At 51.2% G+C, this 22,950-nt stretch overlaps 11 protein-coding genes across 11 annotated transcripts; 6 read left to right on the top strand and 5 right to left on the bottom strand.

Moving 5' to 3' along the window:
* Window positions 1-64: 64 nt before the first annotated feature.
* On the bottom strand, window positions 65-1,609 carry N7455_010520 (M18 family aminopeptidase; the record flags this gene model as incomplete). The annotated part of the gene is made up of 1 exon (XM_040954997.2): window positions 65-1,609. The coding sequence occupies one exon, from the start codon at window positions 1,607-1,609 to the stop codon at window positions 65-67; it is 1,545 nt and encodes a 514-aa protein (XP_040814752.1).
* A 975-nt stretch (window positions 1,610-2,584) lies between these two features.
* N7455_010519 (zinc-dependent alcohol dehydrogenase) lies at window positions 2,585-4,254 on the top strand. Its single transcript, XM_040954837.2, has 5 exons — window positions 2,585-2,763; window positions 2,825-2,920; window positions 2,986-3,213; window positions 3,290-3,867; window positions 3,918-4,254. The coding sequence occupies exons 1-5, from the start codon at window positions 2,601-2,603 to the stop codon at window positions 4,194-4,196; spliced, it is 1,344 nt and encodes a 447-aa protein (XP_040814570.2). The 5' UTR covers window positions 2,585-2,600; the 3' UTR covers window positions 4,197-4,254.
* Window positions 4,255-6,120: 1,866 nt separating this feature from the next.
* hapX (bZIP transcription factor HapX) lies at window positions 6,121-7,650 on the top strand (the record flags this gene model as incomplete). The annotated part of the gene is made up of 1 exon (XM_040954849.2): window positions 6,121-7,650. The coding sequence occupies one exon, from the start codon at window positions 6,121-6,123 to the stop codon at window positions 7,648-7,650; it is 1,530 nt and encodes a 509-aa protein (XP_040814710.1).
* A 698-nt stretch (window positions 7,651-8,348) lies between these two features.
* N7455_010517 (RNA-binding signal recognition particle subunit SRP54) lies at window positions 8,349-9,988 on the bottom strand (the record flags this gene model as incomplete). The annotated part of the gene is made up of 2 exons (XM_040955017.2): window positions 8,349-9,854; window positions 9,911-9,988. 2 exons carry the CDS (start codon window positions 9,986-9,988, stop codon window positions 8,349-8,351), a joined length of 1,584 nt encoding a protein of 527 aa, XP_040814526.2.
* Window positions 9,989-10,237: 249 nt separating this feature from the next.
* Window positions 10,238-11,155, top strand: N7455_010516 (rRNA-processing protein RRP15; the record flags this gene model as incomplete). The annotated part of the gene is made up of 1 exon (XM_040954968.2): window positions 10,238-11,155. One exon carries the CDS (start codon window positions 10,238-10,240, stop codon window positions 11,153-11,155), a length of 918 nt encoding a protein of 305 aa, XP_040814640.1.
* A 310-nt stretch (window positions 11,156-11,465) lies between these two features.
* On the bottom strand, window positions 11,466-12,206 carry N7455_010515 (ferredoxin family 2Fe-2S iron-sulfur cluster binding protein; the record flags this gene model as incomplete). The annotated part of the gene is made up of 3 exons (XM_040954881.2): window positions 11,466-11,707; window positions 11,769-11,875; window positions 11,947-12,206. 3 exons carry the CDS (start codon window positions 12,204-12,206, stop codon window positions 11,466-11,468), a joined length of 609 nt encoding a protein of 202 aa, XP_040814698.2.
* Window positions 12,207-12,418: 212 nt separating this feature from the next.
* On the top strand, window positions 12,419-13,998 carry N7455_010514 (mitofusin complex protein UGO1; the record flags this gene model as incomplete). Its single annotated transcript, XM_040954867.2, has 2 exons — window positions 12,419-12,781; window positions 12,859-13,998. The coding sequence occupies 2 exons, from the start codon at window positions 12,419-12,421 to the stop codon at window positions 13,996-13,998; spliced, it is 1,503 nt and encodes a 500-aa protein (XP_040814602.2).
* A 776-nt stretch (window positions 13,999-14,774) lies between these two features.
* On the bottom strand, window positions 14,775-16,864 carry N7455_010513 (alkaline phosphatase family protein; the record flags this gene model as incomplete). The annotated part of the gene is made up of 3 exons (XM_040954866.2): window positions 14,775-16,549; window positions 16,606-16,729; window positions 16,787-16,864. 3 exons carry the CDS (start codon window positions 16,862-16,864, stop codon window positions 14,775-14,777), a joined length of 1,977 nt encoding a protein of 658 aa, XP_040814691.2.
* Window positions 16,865-17,305: 441 nt separating this feature from the next.
* N7455_010512 (putative class III chitinase) lies at window positions 17,306-18,271 on the bottom strand (the record flags this gene model as incomplete). The annotated part of the gene is made up of 1 exon (XM_040954969.2): window positions 17,306-18,271. One exon carries the CDS (start codon window positions 18,269-18,271, stop codon window positions 17,306-17,308), a length of 966 nt encoding a protein of 321 aa, XP_040814550.1.
* A 909-nt stretch (window positions 18,272-19,180) lies between these two features.
* N7455_010511 (uncharacterized protein) lies at window positions 19,181-19,657 on the top strand (the record flags this gene model as incomplete). The annotated part of the gene is made up of 1 exon (XM_040955032.2): window positions 19,181-19,657. One exon carries the CDS (start codon window positions 19,181-19,183, stop codon window positions 19,655-19,657), a length of 477 nt encoding a protein of 158 aa, XP_040814702.1.
* A 376-nt stretch (window positions 19,658-20,033) lies between these two features.
* On the top strand, window positions 20,034-22,613 carry N7455_010510 (putative spindle pole body associated protein SnaD; the record flags this gene model as incomplete). The annotated part of the gene is made up of 1 exon (XM_040954897.2): window positions 20,034-22,613. The coding sequence occupies one exon, from the start codon at window positions 20,034-20,036 to the stop codon at window positions 22,611-22,613; it is 2,580 nt and encodes an 859-aa protein (XP_040814747.2).
* Between the last annotated feature and the right edge of the window lie 337 nt (window positions 22,614-22,950).

Here is a 22,950-nt window from a genome sequence, read left to right as displayed (position 1 = left end):
ATAACAGGCATGCACAAAAGGAGAAAGGGGTCTATACTGTCTAAAGCGAAGAAAATTTACAGATCTAAAAATCGGCGAACTCCTTGTCGACTTCTTCGTAATTATCGAAGAAACCCTTGAACAACTTGACACCCAGACCGGGGTCCAAGCTTCCGGTAGTTGCCCGGATACTGTGCATGCTCAGCTGCGGGATACCGCAGTCAATGGCCCTCATGCCGATCTGGGCACTGGTCATGGGCCCAATAGTGCCACCGCTGCGAGAGTCATTGCGGATCTGGAAGACCTGCAGGGTTGACCCACAGCGCTCTGCAACTCGCCTAAGGATACCCTCGCTGACACTATCGGTAGTCATGTGTCCGTTTGAGTCGGTAGACACTGTCACGCCAACGTTGAGGCGGGGCGTGTGGTTCTCCAGGTAGACATTAAGGAAGTTCGGGTTCACTGCGTGGATGACATCTGATGACACCAAGAAGCTGTTGGCCACTGTCTGGGAAAGGAGATTGGGGCCGTAGTTGTCCTTCGCAAAGGCCTCGGCAATCCGCTCAATGACACTGCTCATAAAGTTCGATCGAGCACCTTGTCGGAGCAAACTGCCAATCTCTTCATCATCGAACATACCAACCATCTTCACGGTTCCGGGCGATGTGCTATCCGAGGAAGCAATGAGCGCTTCCTGTGCAGCATAACAGCAAAGCTTATCGTCAATGCGACCAGCGAAGATCATGTCCTTCTCCAGACCTCCTAGTTGAGCGGGTTGAGTATCGAAGAGTTCCAATTCCCAGTTGACAATAGTGCTGTAATCTGTGACACCAAGCTCCTTGGAGATAATCTTCACAAGCTTCTCAGGTTGGGTCGAGGTAAATGTGCCAAACTTGACGTCGCTGGACTCGGTCTTGGCGTCTCCGAACAAATCAGAGTTATCAACTCCGATGACAGGCACCATCTGGGTTTCCTGGTTGAATGGGCCATTTGCAGGGGAACCGAAATGGGGAGCGAGGGTAGGGATACGAGCAATAGGCCAGTCGAGTTTGACCAGCTTAGTCTCCACCTTGCCAGTTTCCGGGTCGCGAACGAGCACGCGACCACCAATACCAAGATCACGATCCCACCAAGTGGTGCCGAGACCACCAGCGTACGGGGCAACGCCGAGTTGCTGGAAGCCTGCTTTGTTCGGTAGCTTAGACACGGGCTTCAGCTTGGCGGTCAAGGCATCTACGTGACCAGCAACGATAGCCACGCCGTTGCCGCTCTCATATTTGGAGCCAATATTGAAAGCGATCAAGGAACTGCCGTTGCGGGAAGTGTAAAACTTGCCGCCTCGTTTCAGCTCGGATGTCCACACCGCTCGTTCGGAGAGTTGCTTGTAGCCATGCTCTTCGAGCTGCTTGGAGAAGGATTTGACGGCGTGGAAAATTGTGGGATTGGATGTCATGAACTCGCAGTATGGTTTAGAATAATCCTCGGGTCGGATGGCTTCATCGGCGATCGGTGCCTGAGCTCGAACTGGCTGTGCTGCAGGTACAGGCATGAACGTGCTGGGCAGCTGGGCGGAAATTTGGGAGGCCCATGGCATATCGAGGCCTTGGGTCGTATTGTATTTTCTAGTCATATTGTAAATGGAGTGTTGGATTGTATGAGGGTAAGGAAGAGAAAGAGTTGGAGGAGATAATGACTCGTGAGGGGAAAAGGCGGAGTCCCGACGGGGGGCTGGTACCTGATCCGTGGATGTGCCCCTTGCTTATCGCCGAGTCCGGTGATAACGGATTCAGCTCCCACCTGGGCAGTGCTGTTGACTCGACTCACGTATGACAACTACATGTTCTTTTCTTATAGGTCAAATAGTACCTGAATGTAGGTACCTGTACTCCGTACGGCGTAGGATGATGCTGTTAAATTTATCAAAATATATTTGGTTTGGTAAATGCTTGATTCGGACCTATTAATCACTACATCAAATTGAGCCCTATGACGCCATTTGCTACCAGATTGATTCTACTAACTATGGCACTGCAAAAACAGCATTTAAGTAGGGATGTAATGCTTAAGAATTTCCCTTGAGATCTGTACTCGTACGATGTAAATCAAGTAATCTTGGAACGCTCATAAATATATCATTTCTCTCCCATTAAATCCCGATATATATCCTTCGATTATTGTGTACCATCAACTCTCGTGGGTTAATATAATACAATAAATAATTGACTAGAACGCTTTAATTCCTACTTGGTTGAAACCATTGGCTTTCTACAAATCCACCCCCCCCCCCCCCCCAGTTCTATAATCCAATGAAAGTCCATACTTTTACGGCGGCCACGCAGATCAAGCCGTGGGCTCAATGACAACGCGGGGTCTGGAGAAAAGTGCAAAGACAGCGGACTGAATTTGTTCCATGAATGCCGGGGATATAGTGCGAGAAAGCCCTTCTTGACGCACATCCGACATCATGGTGATGTCAGTTGATAGCTAAGCCTGGAGTTTCAACCCGTGGACATTTACTACCAAGGAACACCATAAGAATAAACACTGAACGTGCTGGAAGTTCCTCTCACCTCCCATAGACACAGTGCACACAACCATACATATCCTCAAACATATTAAAAATGGCGATGACCCAGGCAGCTAACCTGGCTGAGAAGATTCTCGGCCATGGTGATAATGCGACAATCACCACTGACGTGTCCAGCTACGACAATGAACATGGAGTGGAGACCGGAGAGATGATCCAGGCTACTACCTGGCAAGGGAAGAACCAAGTCAAAGTTGGTAAGAGAGAGAGGGAATTGCCAGCTTAAGCCTTTTGTACATTGCTGACCACTGCGATTAGTGCAAATGCCGAAGCCGCGGGTGATCGACCCCGGCGACGTCATTGTCAGGGTGACGGGAAGCACTATTTGCGGTAGCGATCTTCACCTGTATCACGGTATGAAGCTATCCATACGACCATCCAAGCGAGGGAATAGGCTGACACATTTGTGCTGAGTAAAGGTGTCATTCCTCAGCTAGAGAAGGGCGACGTGCTCGGCCATGAATGCTGTGGAGTTGTGGACAGTATAGGGCCCGAGTCAAAGAAGGTCAAAGTCGGAGAACGAGTTGTCGTTTCTTTTCCGATTGCTTGTGGCGATTGCAGGAATTGTCGGAGAGAATACTATTCTCAATGCGACAATACCAACCAGAATACTCTGGCTAATGCTCTATATGGAAAACGAACTGCAGGTAAGTTGAAAGGAGTAGCCGATATGCACTTGACCTGGCTCCGAGGGTCCACAAATGCATACTAAATTGCGAACAGGCATGTTTGGATATTCCCATTTCACTGGTGGGTTTGCAGGTGGCCAGGCCGAGTACATTCGAGTTCCATACGGCGACGTCAACCTGCTTTCAATTCCTGCCGAAGTACCAGATGAGAAGGCACTTTATGTCTCGGATGTTATAGCGACGTCATGGCACTGCGTGGTCGACACCGGTGTGAAGGAGGGAGATGTTGTTGCGATCTGGGGAGCCGGACCGATCGGGCAGATGTGTGCACAGTTCAGCTTTTACCATGGAGCTAGTCGAGTCATCCTCATTGACGGAGGTGACGGTGCATGGCGATTGGAGTTTGTGAAGACTAAAGCGCCAACGGCTGAGACGATCAACTTCACTGATCTGCCAAAAGGGGAGTCAGTGACATCACAGCTGCAAAAGATGGTCGAGGGCGGACCCGACGTTGCTTTGGAATGTGCAGCAGGTGAATACGCTAAAGGATGGGCCCATTACTTTGAGCAGATGCTTGGGATGGAAACAGATACTTCGGAGTTGTTGAATGAGATGATTACTGCCGTCCGCCCGTTCGGCCATGTTGGGGTGACGGGTGTCTATGCCGGTTTTGTGAGTTCACCGATTTTCGGACGAGCGAAATATCTAACAATCATTCCCAGACCAACCACTTCAACATTGGGGCTCTGATGCAGACAGGCGTTCACCTTATGGGTAATGGGCAGGCTCCTGTTCACAAGTATTGGAAGCACCTCATGGACCTCATTCAGACGAACGATATCAATCCGCTGGATATGGTGACCCACCGGGTCCGTTTGGAAGACATGGAGAAATTGTATGCGATTTTCAATAAGCGAGAGATGGGCATGCAGAAGGTCTTCGTGCAGACTAAGCATTCTGCTCCTCCATCAGAAGGAGCTCCTCGATTAACGGAGCTGTGAGGCAATGTTGTATGTTGCTGAACCCTTGAAGGGAATAATAACTCTTTGGAATTACCCCTCCGACATACATATCTCACTAGACCCGCCTTTTGGAAATCTTCAGTGTCAAGCTGATCTCGTCAATGGAAGGAAATGCACTATTTTCTCGACAATTCATTGACTTTCAATGGAACTAGAAAACATGGGTATTTGCTCTGTAGTGAATTCAATGCTAGAGAATTGGAGATATTCTAGGTATCAACATAGACTTCATGTCCCTTGCAGATTGAGAGCTCTGCATTGATCGGCTTTAGCTGGAATCCACTCGGCTCATGTTTTGAATTCTATATTGCAATTCATCTAAGCGGATCAACAGCGAATTGGGGGACCTTGATGCCTGCAAGAATCTTACGAAACTGCGTCATCAAGTCAGTTTATATCATTAGTTTCACCATGATCGCACTGAAAAGACATAGCCGAGAATAGTGGATCGATTTTTCGGATCGCCGAAAATGGGACTCTAAACGCTAGGGAAGCGAGTGTGTCCAATGGCGGCGACTTCTTTCCACACATTCCACTTTTTCCACCGTCAGTCTCTGCACACGCACGTCACAGACAGCTCTGTGACTAACTGGCGGCGGTGATCTCCAGATCGGGTCATGTACACGAAAGTTCCGCTGTTCGGCCCTGGCTCGGAATGAGGTTGGGGAGCATCATTCACTGATTGATAAGATTCTGCTCTGTGGGGGGCACTTCCAAGGTTGGCCAAGACCACCAACCACTTCCACAGAAGGCCGACCCAATCATCGAAAGAGGGAAAACACGGCAGGGAAAGAGAGACAATTTTGCCGATTTCCAGTTTAGCCCTTGGATTATGGTCAGCCCTAGAGGCGAGCAGCGTTAGTGCAATCAGATAAGATCAGAGAGACCGAGAACGGCGGTACGGGATCCTATTCCCATGTCGATCCATACCCTCACCGCTGGTGGATGACACCTGGGAAGGTTCTTTTGTGCATTTCCACATCCTCATTGGCCCAGCCGCCGTTTCTGCTAGGTAATGGCTACAGGGCTGGTAGACCGGAAGTAGGGGGAGTTTTGCCCACCCATGGTCAATGGATTGACGAGACACTCCACCCGTGCAAATTTTACTTCCACTGGAGAGTTCTGATCCGTGTCGTCTGTCATTGAGTCATTGACGATCAGGCGGGTGAACGGTGAACTGCATAGGAAGTTTAGCACGTTACAGAGCATGCAATTAGGAATTGGGATGGGATTATTTGCTATTGCAGTGGTCCTTAGCAAGTTCAAGCAATTGATACTCAAGCGGTGCCTAAGAAATAATAAACGCATTTAGCGAAGAAAAAATAAGACCAACTAAATAATATATGCCTATTACAGTAAAAAAGTGCTGCGTCAGCCCACCAACGCTTTCTCGGAACCATCTCCACTCAGATTCGGATCAGATAAAAAAATTTCAAAGATCCTCTCGGGATTAGGTTTAGCAAGATAGTAAATAAACCAATAGTAAATCAGGAGAAAAAGAAAAAGAAGAGCAAACCCTGGAAGAATGGCAAAACTACATACAGCCGACAAAGGTCAACGTCCGAAACCGGCATCATGTGAGCACATAATCTAATCTGATCATCGGCCACTTTTTCTCGGCTTTTCCCCCCCTCCCTTCGCACCTCTCTCTTCTCTTTAACCTTTCTATGCTCTTTTGCGTGCCCATTCTCCGACCGATTAATCCATAAAGAACAGAGTTTGAAAGAAGACTCGTTCTTTTAAACTCCTTCCTCTGCAACTGGTCTTTCTCGCTTATCGGCTCATATGAGCGCACTTCCGCTCTTCCGACCGAGAAACGGCTCGTGCGTCTGCCCCGACCATCCCCGATTAGTTGTTCCCAACTGACCTCCGCACAGTATTTGAACATCAATTCGGTGTCAAAATGGCCAGTGGTGTGTCTATGACACCTGCTCCAGCTGGAGTTCCTGCACTGGCACTCGCACCGGCACCCACGCTGGCCGCCAGACCCTCTGTAGCCCCTTCTCCAGGACCGGGTACACCCGGCTCTATCACTTCGAGAGAATGGGTAATCCCACCACGTCCCAAGCCTGGCCGCAAGCCAGCTACGGACACCCCGCCGACCAAACGCAAAGCGCAGAACCGAGCAGCTCAACGAGCGTTCCGTGAGCGCCGGGCCGCCCGTGTTAGTGAACTGGAAGAGCAAATGAAAGAAATCGAAGATAGCCACGATATCCAAGTTGCCTCGCTCCAACAGCAAATTGGAAACCTCTCCGGTGATGTTGATCAGTGCCGCGAGGAGATGGGCTGGTGGCGCGACCGGTGCCACGCCTTGGAGAAGGAAGTATCGATCGAGCGGAGTGCGAAGGAAGCCCTTGTTAAGGAATTCCGATCATCTCTTGCTGGGCCTAACGTCAGCAAGCCTGCGCCAATTCCGGACTCTGTGCCCTTGCCACCTCGCAAGACCAGAAGCTCCCGAATGGAGGATGTTCAACCTACCAGTACCGAACGTAACAAGGAAGATGGACAGATCAATGTACCTCTGGGGTGCAACAACTGCTCCAACGCCCACTGCCAGTGCATTGAAGATGCATTCGGCATGCCAATGGATACCCACGAGTCATCTCGTTCTAGACACTCACCTCATGGCGTGGGCAGCCCGGAACGTGATCACAGGGATCTCCATATCAAGCCCGATCCGGAAGAGATGGAAATCGACTTCACCGCTCAATTCTCTAGCGTTCCAACGCAATCTAACGACAACGATATCTCCTCGCCCCCCGTTGATCCCTGCGGGTTCTGCCAGGACGGCACTCCTTGTATCTGCGCCGAGATGGCCGCACAGGAGCAGCAGCGTGTACGCAACATCAACACATTCGAGACTAACCGTCTCGCACCAATCCAATCCATCTCCCAATTCACCCCGCCCCCATCCGAGGGAGACGTCCGCTCAGAAGTGACCCTCCCACCCATCAGCCAAGCAACCAACCCCTGTGCCAATGGGCCAGGCACCTGCGCCCAGTGTCAAGCCGACCCCCGAAGCACTCTTTTTTGCAAGACGTTGGCAGCCTCCCGGTCAGCGAGCGGAACTCCATCGGGAGGAGGCTGCTGCGGAGGCGGAGGAAAGGACGGCGGATGCTGCATGTCAAGAAATGCCCCCGCCGCCGCGCCCAAGCCGCGTAACAACGCCCCCATGCCTTCGCAACCTCCCGCACCCAAGCCCGCTCCGCCCTCAGAGCTAACCCTGAGCTGTGCCGATACCTTCACCACCCTATCCCGTCACCCAAACTTCAACCGTGCCAGCGACGAGATCTCAACCTGGCTGCCGAAGCTCCACACCCTCCCCGACCCCCGTGACATCGCTCCTGCAGACAGCCGCGGTGCTCTGGAAGTCGAGGCCGCAAGCGTCATGGGTGTGCTGCGATACTTCGATCGTCGCTTCGCTGAAAAATAAACAATCCTCATGGATCTCATGCGCCCGGGTTCTCTTTCCCCTTTGATTGCTTTTTTCTTCCGCACTTTTGATACCCAACCCCCCCTCTCCCGGGCGCTTCATGTACCATCATACGGACTTGTTTCACATCATTCCTGTCTTTTTCTCATTTTCTCTTATGGGGAATCGATCTGGGCTCCATGTATATCTATATGGCACGATTTATTTCCTATCTCTCACCCAAAAGCATCACATGTTGATTCTCATTCGATCTCACTGGGCTCGCCTGGTGCAGGGTCTCCTGGCCGCTATGAACATGGTCATTGATCTGGTGGACCCTTTGTTTTCGAGCTTAATTCTCTCTCCTTTTACTAGACGGGTGGATTTTAGCGGCGTTTATCTTTAGGGATTATGTGTACAACGTGGTTTTATTATGAATGAAACGATAGTACCGCACTACAATTTGCCTTCTCTCAAAATCGTAATTCAAGATGTAGAACAAGAAGGGGATATAATTCCTTTTTCAGGATGGTATATGTGATGGTGATAGGCTCATTACCAAATTTGTTCTCGTGTACAGGTGTTGCACATAAATGTGAAGGAGCAAGAAAACGCCAAACACCAGCCCAGATGCTAAGTTGATGAGCCAGCGGTTTGATATGGAAAGGAGAAAGAAGAAAAAAGCAGGGACGCAGCAAGAAGATCATCAAAGACCGAGCTTAACGTCCTCTTCCTCGTCCACCACCACCACCACCACCGCCACCTCCCATTCCACCCATCAACCCGCCCATTTGGCTCATTAGGCTCTGCATATCTGGCATGCCGCCGCCACCACCACCTCCCATCATCTGCATCATCTTGGCCATGTCGGGCATACCGGGCATACCACCGCCGCCAGCACCACCCATGGAGGCCATGCGCTTCTGCATGGCAGCCATCTGCTGGTTCTTGTTTCCGCCCTTCATCATGTTCTGAGCTTGCTGCATCTGCTTCTTCTGGCCGCCAACACGCTTGGCCATGCCGGCCATCATGCGGTGCTGGGAGAGCACGTCCTCGACTTCACGGACCGTGGTTCCACTGCCATGCGCGATGCGCACCATGCGGCTAGGCTGCTCGATGAAGTTCTTGCCGTCACCGTCCAGCTCGGCTACAGTCATACTGTCGAAGATGTAGACCATGCGGCGCAGCTTAAGCGAGCCGTCCTCATCATCCAGACCCTGGGTCATGTTCGACAGACCGGGGATCATGCCGGACAGCTTGGACAGCGGGCCCATCTTCATAATCGATGTGATGTTCTCGCGGAAGTCGCGCAGAGTGTAGATACCTTCCGCAATGTGCTTGTATGTTTCTTTGGCACCCGCGGAATCCTTAGTCATGGCCTGGACGTGCTCGACCAGTCCGGCAACATCACCCATGCCTAGTAGTTTCTGAACGAACGCGCGGGGCTCGAATCGCTCCAGGTCCATCATGTGCTCACCAGTACCGAGGAAGATAATGGGAGTGTGTGTCGCGGCGACAGCAGAAATGGCACCACCACCAGCGGCATGGCCGTCAGTCTTCGTAATAATAATAGCTCCAAAGTCTGCCGTTGCCTTGAACGCTGCGGACTGAGCCTCGGCAGATTGACCAATTGTGCTGTCGAGCACGAGAATGGTCTGGTCTGGCGTCACGGCAGTCTGAATTTGTGTCATTTCCGTGAAGAGCTCCTCCTCCTGTCTGTGACGACCACTGGTATCGACAATGATGATATCGAAACGCTCCTTCTTAAACTTGGCCACACCCTCTGCGGCCACGACAGCAGGATCCGTCTGCGTCAGACTACCATAGTATGGAATCTTAGCCTTAGTAGCGTTCTGCTTCAGCTGATCGAAAGCACCAGCACGGAAGGTATCCGCGCAGACCAGCGCTGTCTTGAATCCTCGCGTCTGGTAGTGTCGAGCTAGCTTCGTACACGTTGTTGTCTTACCCGCACCCTGCAAACCGACGAACATGATCACATTGGAGCGACCCTTCTTCGGCCGGAAGGAGTCTGCATGAGGGTCCACCAATTTTACGAGCTCATCGAAGACGGTCTTCTGGATCAGTCGCTTCTTGTTCACTGCGGCCGGGAGCGAGGCGAAGTTCACGCTGGCTTTGATCGATTTGCGCAGCGTTCCTACGAGACGGACGTTGACATCGGCGGAGAGGAGAGCGGCGCAAATTTCCTTAAGCATGTCATCGAAGGCCTGTTATTGTATTAGCGGGTTGGCTTGTGGGTCGTACTGGACAACACATAGCATACCTTCTCATCGAGGTTATTGGACCTCGTCAGGTCATTGACGGCGGAGTTGATTCGCCGCCCAAGGTCTTGAAGAACCATGGTGAATATGCGTGTAGATGTAAACGATTAATAAGAAAAACCAGAAGGAGACCGTAGTCGTCTATGATTCCGCGATGGAGGAGGGGTGAGGGTGAAGCCCGTCGAGAGACCAGAGAGGCGATGTGGAGGGGCCAATCGGAGAGCCGACACTTTCTCACCGCCCCAAAAAAAAGTTGTGATACGGGCACTTTTGGATCAGCGTCCTGACTTTCTTCTTTACTTGCATTATTACATTAATTTTTTGTAACAATGCCTCCTACTTTTTCCAAGAAGCGCAAGGTCCTTGATGGCCTGAAGGGCAACACTGGCCGCAAGAAGAAGTTCGTCAAGCAGCGCTTCTACCACAGCAGCTCCGAGGACGAAGAAGAAGATGGGAATTTCAACCCCGTCAGTCTTGAAGACTCGGACGCCGAAGAAGGAGGTGTCACAGTGAAAAAGCCCTCGGCCCTCGATCTTCGCATGAAGAAGGCAAAGACACAAGAAGAAGCACCCGCACCCGAACCGAAAAAATCAGACGCTAGCGCTAGCGACTCAGACTCCAATGCCGACGAAGAGATTGAGCTGGACGACGAAGACCTCGAGAACGACGACGATGAAAGCGACGCCTCTGGATCTGATGAAGATGATCTCTCCGACTCGTCCCCGGCCGGCAAAGCTACAGGCGCCAATCGCGGCCGAGCCGTCCCCAAGCGCAACGACCCTACCGCATTCTCAACCTCCATCTCCAAAATTCTGTCCACAAAACTTCCTACCTCCGCACGGGCTGATCCCGTTCTCTCGCGAAGCTCGTATGCCGCCAAGCTGGTGAATGAGGCTGCGGATGAGAAGCTCGACAATGCCGCGCGGGCTAAGATGCGCGCTGAGAAGAAAGAGGAAATGGATCGCGGCCGTATCCGTGATGTGATGGGTATCAAGCGAGGAATTGCCGGCCCCGTCGCCGAGGAGGAGAAGCGCGTGCGCAAGATGGCGCAGCGTGGTGTTGTCAAGCTGTTCAATGCCGTGCGCGCGGCCCAAGTCCGAGGAGAGGAGGCAGCCAAGGATGAGCGCAAGAAGGGCACAATTGGTATGGGAGAGCGGGAGAAGGCTGCCAACGAGGTCAGCAAGCAAGGATTCCTTGAATTGATCAATGGAAAGAAGGGAAAGCCTTTGAACATCGAAGAGGCGTGAGCTGGATCTACGATTACCCATGGCATGTTTCTGGCGTTGGGAGAATTTTTTTTTTGTTATATATTCTTTTCTACATTGTAATAAAATTGCTTATGTGGAGAGTCTTGTTTGATCAAAATAGTACAGGAGATTTTCATTTTGAGATACCGTGCAAGCCTACTAGATGCATCAGATGAATATTACAGTACAAAGTCCTATTTGGGACCAAATAGAACCATAAGCCCCCGCTGTGTCCAGCCTTCTCGATTCAGATAAGATATGAGGGTATTCAAGATCCAAACAGTCCCACCCGGGGTTTCTGCTGGTCTCTTTATTTCGACTCAAAGTCGCTTGCTTGGAGATTCCGTGTCATGGATGGCAATCGCACAACCAGTCCGTCAAGATCTTTGGTCATGATCACCTGGCAGCCCAGCCGAGAGGTCTCGGTAAGTCCGAAAGCCAGATCCAACATGTCGTTCTCGTCGTCCGATGGCTCTTCCATTTTATCAAAGGTGTCCGGGTCGTCCACAATCACATGGCACGTAGAGCAGGCACAAGATCCTCCGCACGCACCTATTTCAGACATAATGTCAGACATTTGGAATTAAATAACCATAATATCGGCACGACTTACCTTCCATTTCAAGGTCATTGGCCTGTGCGATGTCGAGTAGGTTATCGCCCTCGGCAACCTGGAGGTCTATCTTGGTGCCATCCTTGTCGATGAAAGTCAAATTGATCCTACGGAGTCAAGTCAGCATGCAGCATAGATAGCGCAAAAGCGCAAGAACCGTGCAATCTGGTGGGCGTACTCTTCTCCGGCCTTTGGCGGCGTGATATGACCATGCGCAGCTTGGGTAGTCACTGAGAAAGCACGTCGGGACGTATTATATCCTTGCCAAGGTGATTGAAGGCTTCTCTGTGCTTTGATTTGCGAGTGAATGGGTGTTGTGATTCCGGTATTCTTCCATGACCGTGAATAACTGAGGCATCTCCGCGATTGAGTCAAACAAACATCCCCGGTCTTGGGTACACGGCGCAATTGCTGACCAACCTCACGCCAGAAAGCCATGTTGCAGCGAAGTGAATAAATAAATTAAAAGGGGAATTTGAGAGTCAAAAGGGAAAAAAAAGAGGATCCGGGGGAAGATGGGAAGAGTGAGCACTGATCGGCCAATGGCCGCGGAGGAAAAAAAAAGACTGACAAAGCTTGGGCGTTCGGACATTCCACTCCTCCCGTTCTTCTTTCCCCGAACCACCTTTAACTCCGACCAACATCACATTATGGCGTCTCGTGAAGGGATCAATCCCTTGCGGCCTTACTATATCCCCCCGTCTGGCTTATCACCCGCTTCAAATGCGCCCCCCGAGGTGGCATCGCCGTCATCGGCCCATGTGTTTGGCAGCACAGCTCGTGATCTCATGCCGGACTTGGACTATGCCGATTATTTGGAAGCCTCGCCATCTGTGTCTGACTGGGTCCGCGATGCCTTGAACCGAGCGCTTGTGCGCTACACCAAAGTTCTGACTGCACAGCCGTTCGATGTCGCCAAAACCATCTTGCAGGTGTATGTCGTACCAGACGCCACAGAGGAGCAGTGGGATCGGAACTCGACACCGGGTGCTGAAGGAAGCTCCTATGATTCAGTAAGAATGCTGTTCTCTATAGCTGATATACAGCTGTATTGAATACCACGACAAATGACTGACAGAGTTGCGTATAGGAATCAGAATCATCTGATGATGAAACCAGTTACTTCACCTCAGCGGCCCCTCCAACGCCGACACCGAGTACACCTCGATCTCGCAAATCACGCCACCACATCACCGACCGTAGTGGCTATATTCGACCAGAGTCTGCCGTGCAGCCCAAACATGCCTTGACTCTCAAGAACTCGAACTCCTTGACCGAAGTGTTATCCCAGCTTTGGTCCTCCAGCGGCCCAACCTCCCTCTGGAAGTCCTCTAACAGCACATTCATTTACTCACTTCTCCTGCCGACCTTAAACACTTTCATCCGCAGTCTTCTCACGGCAATCGCCGGTTTGCCTGAGGAGGACATCTCCACGTCAATGACAGCGGACATTCTGACGGCATCATCCCCTCTGGCAACGCTGGTCCTGTCATTCATTTCATCTTCGCTATCCGCCCTGATCCTAGCTCCTATCGACACCGCCCGTACATTCCTGATGCTCACACCAGCAACCCATGGGCCGGGGTCCCTCGTCCGAGCTATCCGTCAGCTCCCCACACCCAACTGCACAATCCCCTCGCATCTCGTCCCAATCACCGTGCTTCACTCAAGTCTCCCCAACCTTATTATGACCTCCACACCACTCTTCCTCAAATCCTATATGTCCATCGATCCGCTCCTAAACCCGAACGCATGGAACCTCTGTGCCTTCCTTGGCTCAGGACTTGAACTCGCTGTGCGATTCCCCCTCGAGACCGTGCTCCGCCGCGCCCAGATCGCCACATACACATCCTTGAGTCTGCGCCAAAGGTCATCAGGCGGTAGCATCAGTGCAGCATCTATTGATGCGTCTGATGTGGAGACCATTGTCCCCACCCCGCGCACATACCGCGGTATCATTGGCACAATGTGGCATGTCGTTTATGAGGAGGGTGTCAGCTCGAAACCCTCCGACACAGAGCGTGCCAAGCAGCTCCTCGGCCAGCGTACCTCGCAGAAGAAGCGAGAGCAAGGCCAGGGTATCCAGGGCCTGTACCGCGGCTGGCGTATTGGCATGTGGGGTATCGCCGGCATCTGGGGAGCTAGTCTGTTGGGCGGAATCGCTGGTGGCAGTGAAGACGAGGTGACAACAAGAGGTGGCCATGGCCGTTCTAGCGGCGGACGCTTCTAATCGATGTCGTCGAGCCAGGAGGCCTTCGTCTTCGTCTTCCTTTTGGAGCCCGCCAAATCGCTACTCATCTGATCCAATTAATCATTCGTGAAGAGACATCCCTCAAATCAAGTCTCAGCGATTTCTTTTTTATTATTTCTCATTCCATCCCTCTTGTTTTACTGGTCGAGACAGTTCGCTATCTGAAATCTTCCGGATTGGCAACGTCAGAAGCGTCTCTCCCATCGCGTGCGTCATTGATCTTCGGCCTCCAATCTCCTCTCTTTCTCCCTCCTGTCTACCTACATCTTATACCCCAGTCAATGGATCCTAGGGGGCCAAGGCGATCGGCGTTATGTTTTTGGTTCAGTCCCCCCAGCGCAAGCCGTGTATAAAACCCCCCCTTTCCCACCACATAGCTATGTAACGAGATACAAATCACAGCCCGATCTCGCCGCGGGCTTGCTAGGCATTTAATCTATCAAAGGTCTCTTGCACAGAACATGCTTTTTTACCGCCTTCCTATACACCTAAGAAAGACATCTAAATAGACCACTAAAAAGAAATGACAAGGCCGCATAAGCGGCCGACTATCCTTAGTGGATACTTGATTATACAATCTGAATTTTTGATATTGTGCGATTCAAGATCGCGCTCCTCTCACTGCTGTATCATCCAAGATATCACACCCGGATGCCACCTGCTTGGAGGAATCTACGTAAACTGGTCGTCCAACCTGCCTTGAATGGATTCGAATGAGCAAACAAGACGATCCATTGGAGAAACGATCAAATCAGCTAATCAAGTCTCTCAATCTTCCGCAGTCGATCCGCAAGTTGAAAGTAGAGATCATTAACCGTTCCAACAATCCACTTCGTCACCTCCGGCACCCGTCCAACAACAGTCCCAAGTACCACACTCCAACTGAGATCCGGGATCTCATCCTGAACCACCCGGCCCGGTGGCATTGACGGGCCATGGACACTCGCATCACGATCTAATGGAACACCGAGACGATACTTCCAAACAACCTCCCCATCCACATACAACGAGTACGTAAGAACCGAGCTGCGAGCCCGAACAGGCGCAGCAGCACTCGAACCGACGTCTTCAACAACATCCGCAATATCAATAAGCCCGAACTTACTATTCCCATTCGGCGCATACTTCACCATAACATCCTCTTCGTCTGTCTGGTGGTACGTACGGACGGGGAGGTAAAACATGCTCAACGGGCCAACACTGAACTCATGCACTCCCACCCCGGCCGTATTAGGTAAAAGCTGATCGCGACCTAAGTTCAGCTCCGGGTCCGGGAACCTAGTAGCACCGAATTCATGTCTGTCACCGCTAAGCAAGACGATACGGATTCCTAGCTCGCGCTCCGCGCGCCACATTGCTTCGAAGACTAGGCGACGCTCGTCCAGGAACCCGCCCCAGGTATCTGTGGTGCCGACGTGCCAGTTCTTGGTGAACGGCACGCTGGAGGAAATGATTTTCCAGTGTATGTCTGCTGGCGCTGGGGTTGAGATATACGTGAGAAGGGACTGGAGCTGGGGAAGGCCGAGGATGGTTGAGTTTTTGTGCGAGGGCTCGGTGCGGTAGGTACGTGTGTCCAACATGAAGAATGAGGCCGGACCCTGCGTGAAGGCGAAGTAGGTTACGTTGTCTGGGTGGGCGAAGGGTGCGGCGGGGATGGGTGGGTTTGCTCGCACGTGGTAGTGGATGAAGGGGTCTGCTGCTGCGGGATACGGGGCGGTTTTGTTTCCCTGCGACCAGTCGTTTTCGATCTCGTGGTCGTCGAGGGTGTGCAGCCAGGGGAGGTCGATGGCGCGGTTTTCTTCTGGGCCGTGGGCCCAGGAGGGGGATGAGTAGATGCGTCTGTACTCGCTACGATAGTGCGACATTGTTGAGCCGAAGCGCCAGGGGACATCTATGTAGATGAAGTCGCCTAGGAAGAGCATGAATGCTGGGCGAAGTCGCTTGGGCAGTTTGGCGAGAGCGTCGGTCATTTGCTCGAGGCCTGGGATCCGCAATGGGTGTGATAGTATGTTGTAAGGGAAGTTTGGCTTCAGGCAACTTGATGTTACAAAAGACAGTCGGCTTGCTTCAGGGGTTTCGGGCTCTGGCGCCGTGGTAAATGTGCCAGATTTGTTGTTAGACAGCGAGTAACGATAGTGCGTCGCCGGCTTCAGGTCGGTTATGGTCACTGTCGTAGTGAAGTCGGTGGAGTTATCCGTCTTGTAGACGATGCCCTCTTCATACCAGTCCTGGCTCGTTTCAGAGACCTCCTGGAACATGACCGCCACTGGTAGGCGAGCCGATTCTGGCTCGCGAAAGACCAAGTTGGCAGTGGTCGGGGACACATATCCAATGCGCGAGAATGCGACATCTGTGGTAGGATAAAGTAGAAAACCACGGGTCAAGAAGTCAAGTGTTAGCGCTGCCAGCACGACATTGATTAATATCGTGATCCTGGTCCACAGGGGCCACTTTGCCGAAGGCAGCCCTGTCAACAGTGTTCTAAGCACAGAATCGCTGGCTTTGGAACGGCTAGATCCTGACTTATACCCTGTGAATCACGTAGTTAGAATCCTGTATTGTGATTATTTGGAAGTGGAGCCTGACTGTTCGAGCCTCGGGCTTTAGCTGTCTGGTTTTGAGGTTGGGTGTCCTTGAGCAAGGGGAATATTGAAGACAGGTACACCACTAGGGAGGTAACCACAAGAGGCACAAAGTGATGACCAGGAATCTGTAAATATGTGAGTTTTCTGAAACGCGAGATTGAGTGTTTATGGGGGCCTTATACCCATCGCAGAAACGCGAAGGTCGTCAGTCGGATGATCGCCGAGCTTGTGGCTACAGCAATGCGCCGTAGAGAGGCCATTATGCAAAGCAATATGACCAGCTGTAAAGAGTAAAAATTACTGCATGCTAAATAGAAACAATGGAGGTGGTGAAAAGTGGAGGATGGTCCTTTTGAAGTGTTGATTTGATGCAATGACGTATCCATCTAAGGAAAGATCAACAATCATACTATGCAACAACATAGCATAGCATAGTTGATATTGAACATCAATTTGCCTTGGAAATTGTATGAAATTATATAAATTATACAATTTATGTCTATTGCCTGACTATACCCTTAGACTTACTTATTTTAACTACAATGCCAGTACACAATTTAGGTACTAAAAGCTGAGCCTCATAGTAATGCCCTCACGTGGCAAGGAATTTATGCAGGCCAACATTGACAAAGCCATGCGCTACAACCTTGGAGGTATATAGCCATAGTCTGTCAGAAATGCTAGATATTCATTTTGCTTCATCAACGTCCCTGATTCAGCATATCTTGAAACAAATTATTGAGAGTGCTCGCCATCGGCCCTGCCGACATTAACTGGCGAGCTGCCACGACAACATCTTTCATGCCCATGCTCAATGACATCTGAGCAGCCCACTGCCACGCTTTCGCCGTGCCCCCAGGTAGAGCATTGTAATACTCCCAACCCATAACGCCACCAAAATTGGGAAACTGCTCGATCAACGTTGCCAGAACAGGTCCAATCTCCTCCTGGGACACATAACCCTGTGATCCATTGCCCGGGTTTGTCAAAAGACCATACACGATCCGTCGCGGAGACCACCCCTGGGAAATCATACTGGCATACATCCGAGGATCCTCAGCAGGACCCCAGCCGTTGTAGAACTGGGTATTGTACCAGCCAATCTTAGAAGCACGAGCCTGCTCGAGTTCACGGTAGTCAAAGCCTGATAGGTTCCCAATACCAAGCAGTGCAGCTGCCACAGGAGCCAGCGTGATAATAAACGCGTCGCCCAGATCAGCCTTGAGTCGGTCGATGAGTCGGATGATGCCTTGCAAAGACATAGTCTCTTCTACATCGAGATCGATTCCGTCAAGGCCATGGCGGCGGATGATGGTCAGGAAAGGATGATAAAATTGTTCGAATTCTGCTCGGCTGCCGTCAAGCCGCGTGAATGAGCCCGGGGCGGCCCCGCCTAGCATGCCCATCACTTTCACGCCTTGCCGCTGCACGACGGGCACTTCGGCCCATAGAGGGTCGAATTTGGCATTATCTGGCGGGTCATCGTTGAGAGTGATGTCTCCTGGGGTGCCGTTCAGGTGAAAAGCCGCAAGAATAACATGTGTTATTCCGGTGTTGTTTTCGAGGAGCGGGAGCATGGAGACATACTGACCCCCGCCTGGGATGAGCGTTTGGTGGTACAAGATCACTCGCGGGCGCTCGCCGAGTCCACCTCGGATAGGTGGCATTTTGAAGAGATGAAGATATTGAATATGCAGCTATATGTATTTTGTAGCAACTTTATTCCATGGGCTTTGTTTGTGAGAGATGGATGACACGCATAAGCTTTGGCGGTTGGTAGCTGTGGGGGGTTCGAGATCCTCCAAGCTCCTAGCGTCCGAAAAAAAAACAGGACCACAGGGAAAGTAAACAAAACTCCAGAGTTATGCAAGGACGAATTTCCAAATCAAAAATGGAAGCAACCGGGGAATATCGCTGCAACACAAAGTAGTAGATCGAACTGAACACCTGCGCACAATAAACCCAATCCGTACTGACTAAGCTGGATGTATGTCCCCAGGTCCCCAGTGTAGATCCATTTTTGAGCAATGCTGCCAGCTTTTTACAAGAGACTATAGGTATTGGCTTGGGATAAAGGAGGGTTAACTATATGCCTATGTAGTTTGAATTGGATACGCCTTTCTAGTGTATCTTCCTCTCATCCTCATCCCAGACGGGCCTGGATCACTGCCTCAATACTAGAACCATGGGTGCTGATCCCTATATCCATGGCGTTGGATTCGGCTCGACGGGGAAGACCTGAAGATGACATCAAATTTGAATACCGGATTAGTGCTCCAGCAAATTGAAATGAGCCACCAGAGGCAAGGTGTATATCAGGGTGGATTTCTTCCAAAAATACACGAATGGCAGGTCTATCCTGTGAGTATACAGAAAGCTGACCAGCGGAAGTCGCAGGGAATGTCATATAGAGACAAGCCACCACCGCCTCCGATGAGCTGATGGAGGCAAAATAAGCGTTTCTGAAGACTACATAAGTTGCAGGCCATGCCCATCAAACCAACCTTGTGGCGAAGCAACATCTTCTTGCAGAGCAGCGTATACTTCTGGTATCAACTTCCATACTCAATAGGATGATGGCTTTGATTAACGGTACTCGGATCCTGTCACGTCCGCTTCTTAGACTGCTTCCATCTACGCAGTCTGTGAATGTTGGATTGTGGCATCGCTGTAGTGTCGCCACAGCACCGCCCCCCAATCGTCCACATCACCCTAACCCTGGGAATTTTTCAAATCGTCCTCGCGAAGAACTTTCAGAGATAGGCCACAAGGGTGGAAAAAAGGGTGGGAAAGCCACCGGTGTGGGTGGATTCCATAATATGGATCCAGAGAAACAGGTGAGAGTGTCGCAAGATCAACTAGCAACAGACCTTGTCGTTAATTGTATGAACATGAGTAAACAGCGTGCTATCGCTTCGAAAGGCGGTCGTGCTGGTGCTCGGAAAAAACCACCAGGGAACGGGGAAACCGAGTTAGAAGCCGAACGACGCGGTCGATCGCATGAGCCTTCGGTGGTTCCACCTGGATTTGAAGAATGGAAGACAATGGCTTGATTTTCGACCAAATCGTTGATTTTAGGGTCAATTACATGCAAATAGCAATTAATAAATGTGAAACAAGAGAGAAGAGAGAAGTAACAAGTAAGAAGCATATCAGACACAAATGGCCGCTAGACCTAAAGAGGCAGTGGATAAACATTGATGCCTCAGGCGCCAAAATACAAACCGTCGCGAGATTCTTCAATCTTTCTTTTCTCCCCCGCAATTTGGTTATTGTTATTTCTCTATTTACCCAGTTAATATCTTTCATTTGGTAGCACCTGAGTGCAACCCTAGGGATTGTACTTGACCTCTGCTTTGGTAGTTTTGGCCTTATCGTGTTGCCCTCAACTTTGCGCATCCGCATCCGCATCTGCACGCGTGCGCAACCATGGCCAACACGGGCTATACCTCGCCATTTCCAACCTCACATGACACCATCGGGCAGTCAACACTAGTGACGCCTCTCTTCATGCCATCATCTCCTCCACAACATCCTTCCAGCCCATTGGGATCTCCGACAACCGCCCAAACTCCTGCAACTGCCCAGACTCCTGCAACCGAGCGCGCCGCAACACAGCCAAGCAACCAAAGTCGTGACCACGCCACTGACGATGAATACCATTCCGATAATCATTCCGATAATGGAATGCAACATGTCTCTCGACCACGATCTCCTGGAAGCCCAACGGGCTCAGATCTCGATGCGCGACTTGCCGATTACACCTTGGATTTCAGCAACTTCCCGAGCGGCCATTTTGCTTTGGATGGGCACGAGGACACTCTACCCCCTTTCCACCAAGATGTAGATAAACTATCCGATGTTGGAGGCCCGGAAGACTTTACTGCGAATATGGAGAAGTACCTGATGGGCGATATGGACGACGGAGCGAGCCATGAGGACGAACACGAAGAAGATTACGGATCAGTACGACGATCTTCTCGGAAGTCGAAGCAACCCGTGATCGAAGAAGAAGCCGACTCTGGCGAATACAGTGAATTCGGACCGCCAGTGGATATGTCGACCCCTTCACACCTGTTGCACCGGACTAGCGCTCTCCCCAAAGATTCGACTCACCTGGAAGGTATTGAAGAATACCCCGATGATGATGAGGTACAGGATTCCGCATCCCCTTCCGTCCGAAAATTGTCGGACGCCTCCAGCCATGCACCAGAGGAGCAGAATGAGGATCTTCGCCAACAGATTGCACAACTGCAGCAAGCCTTGAAGGAACGCGATGACCAATTACAGAAGAATCGGAATCGTGTGCTCGAAGCTGTTTCTGCTAGTGAGCAGATCCGTCATCTCCAGACAGAATTGCAGCGGAAGAATGCTCTCCTGGATGAGGTGAATGCCAAAGGTAGCGACGAGGCAATGCTGCGCGAGCAAGTTCAGTCACTTCAAAAGAAAAATGAAGAGCAGGAAAAGCTATTGCGCGAGTCAAGCATGAACACAACGGATCTCAGTCCTCTTCTGAACCAGATTCGTGAGATGCAACAGCAGCTCCAAGACAGAGATGCACAGACTTCTATGGACAAGGAGCGGTTGGAGACAATTGCTCACCTGCGCCAGCAACTCAATCTTTCCCAAGAGCAGGTGCGAAAGCGTGATGAAACTCTAGATGAGACATTCACCAAGCTGAAGGAAGTCACACGGGTCAAGGATACCCAAATACAGGAAAAGAACTCGGAGATTGATCAACTCCAAGCACAGATCGACGACTACGGGCTGGAGAATGAGAAGCTTGAGTCGGAATTAGAGCGTGCGCACAATGATTATCAGGTCCTCGAGGAACGCTTCATCGATTTGGAAATTAGAAATCGTCCTCTGGAGGAGAAGAACACCACACTGGAAGCAAATCTCACCCGTGTTCAATCCCACATGGAAGCCCAGGAGAGTGCTCTCAAAGCTGCTGCAGCAGATCTCCCTATCAGTGGCCATAGCACATACAGCGAGATTCTTGACCTGATCAAAGATTTGGGCCCAGGGGATCCTGCATCCCCACTCCACTCACCATTGAAGGAGAAGTTCGTGGATGGCCAAGGTATGCCGCAACCGCAACAACCCGACCTGCCAACCATTGCAAGCCTTCAGCAAGAACTCCAGGAGTTATCTGCCGCCCAGAAAGCCGCAGATACCGAAGCAGCACGTCTGCGTGATCAGGCAACTGAAGCGCAGACCCTTATCAAGACCATCGAAACAGAGAACTCGCGACTCTCCACCCGAGTCAACGAGCTTACAGCGGCCCTAAACAAGTGCCAGCACGACCTAATCCAAGCGCAAGAAGGGAACGCCGAGTCCCTCGAGACGATCGCCCGCTTGCAAGAAGAAAATATCGCCGAACCTCCCAGCCCACCCCCATCGCCCCCAACAGCGCGCGGAGCTCTCAGCCCAGAGCCAAGAGGACCGGACACAGCAGCCCTAGAGGCAAACCACCAAAGCCAACTCCGCAGCTTGCAAACGGCACACTCAACTGCAGTGTCGACTCTACGCGCCTCCCACGCGGAGTCAATGCGCAAAATCCGCAACCTCCTCACAAGCGCCGAGCAACGGGAAACCGATCTACGCTCGGAACTTGCAAATCTCCGCTCTTCATCCACCACCTCCGAAACCCACCTACGCAAGAGTTTCAAAATAGAACTCAGACGCCTGGAAGACGTTATCGCCGCCAAGGATGAAACCGCGGCCGAGGTCGACCAGCGCATCGCTTTGTCAGTAGACAAGCGCGAGCGCGAGTGGGAGCGACGCATCGACCTGCTCCTCAAAGAGCGTGATCGCATGGCCAAGGCTTTGATGATGAGCTGGGGCGAGAAGGAACTTGGTCGTGGGCCGGGGTCTTTGGCTGAGGGTCAAGGCAAGGAGAGCCGTCGTCGTGACCGAGAACGTGATGTCGATGCGAAGAGTGGACAGGCTTATCGCTACAAGTACGCCCAGAAGCAGAAGTCTAAGAGCACGGAGGCTAGGGCTTAGATGGGGTTGTTTAATCTTGTTGTTTCTCTGGGGTTGATGTACAATATCGGGTTGTGGATTGCATTGTGTTTCCTTTGATTCGTCTTTTAGCGACCTGGTGTACCTTCCTGGAATGGAATTTGGGATCTGAATTTGCATGTCTTCGTCTGTTCTGTTCTCCGTTGAGGCGGATTTTGCATCTTGTTTCTTTCGAGTGCTACAAAATGAATTTTGTACTGATCTTTTTACCCTCTCTCTCTCTTTAATTATTGTTTAATTACTCCGTACTTGTGTTTCTATTGTAAACAAATTTATTTTGGTATCTAAAAGTGACTTCAAAAGCTAACTGTAACAACAC

The sequence above is a fragment of the Penicillium solitum genome (genome assembly GCF_028829755.1).
Source record: "Penicillium solitum strain IBT 25940 chromosome Unknown utg000008l_segment0_segment0, whole genome shotgun sequence".
Lineage (NCBI taxonomy): Eukaryota > Fungi > Ascomycota > Eurotiomycetes > Eurotiales > Aspergillaceae > Penicillium > Penicillium solitum.
The sequence above is the reverse complement of the archived record's forward strand: the minus strand, read 5'-3'. Positions and strand labels throughout refer to the sequence as shown.

Excerpts from the sequence above, each read along its gene's own strand:
- N7455_010519 (XM_040954837.2), top strand. The coding sequence starts at position 2,601 with ATGGCGATGACCCAGGCAGCTAACCTGGCTGAGAAGATTCTCGGCCAT. Across the intron at positions 2,764-2,824 it reads GAAGAACCAAGTCAAAGTTG|TGCAAATGCCGAAGCCGCGG; the intron begins GTAAGAGAGAGA and ends CACTGCGATTAG. Across the intron at positions 2,921-2,985 it reads CGATCTTCACCTGTATCACG|GTGTCATTCCTCAGCTAGAG; the intron begins GTATGAAGCTAT and ends TGCTGAGTAAAG.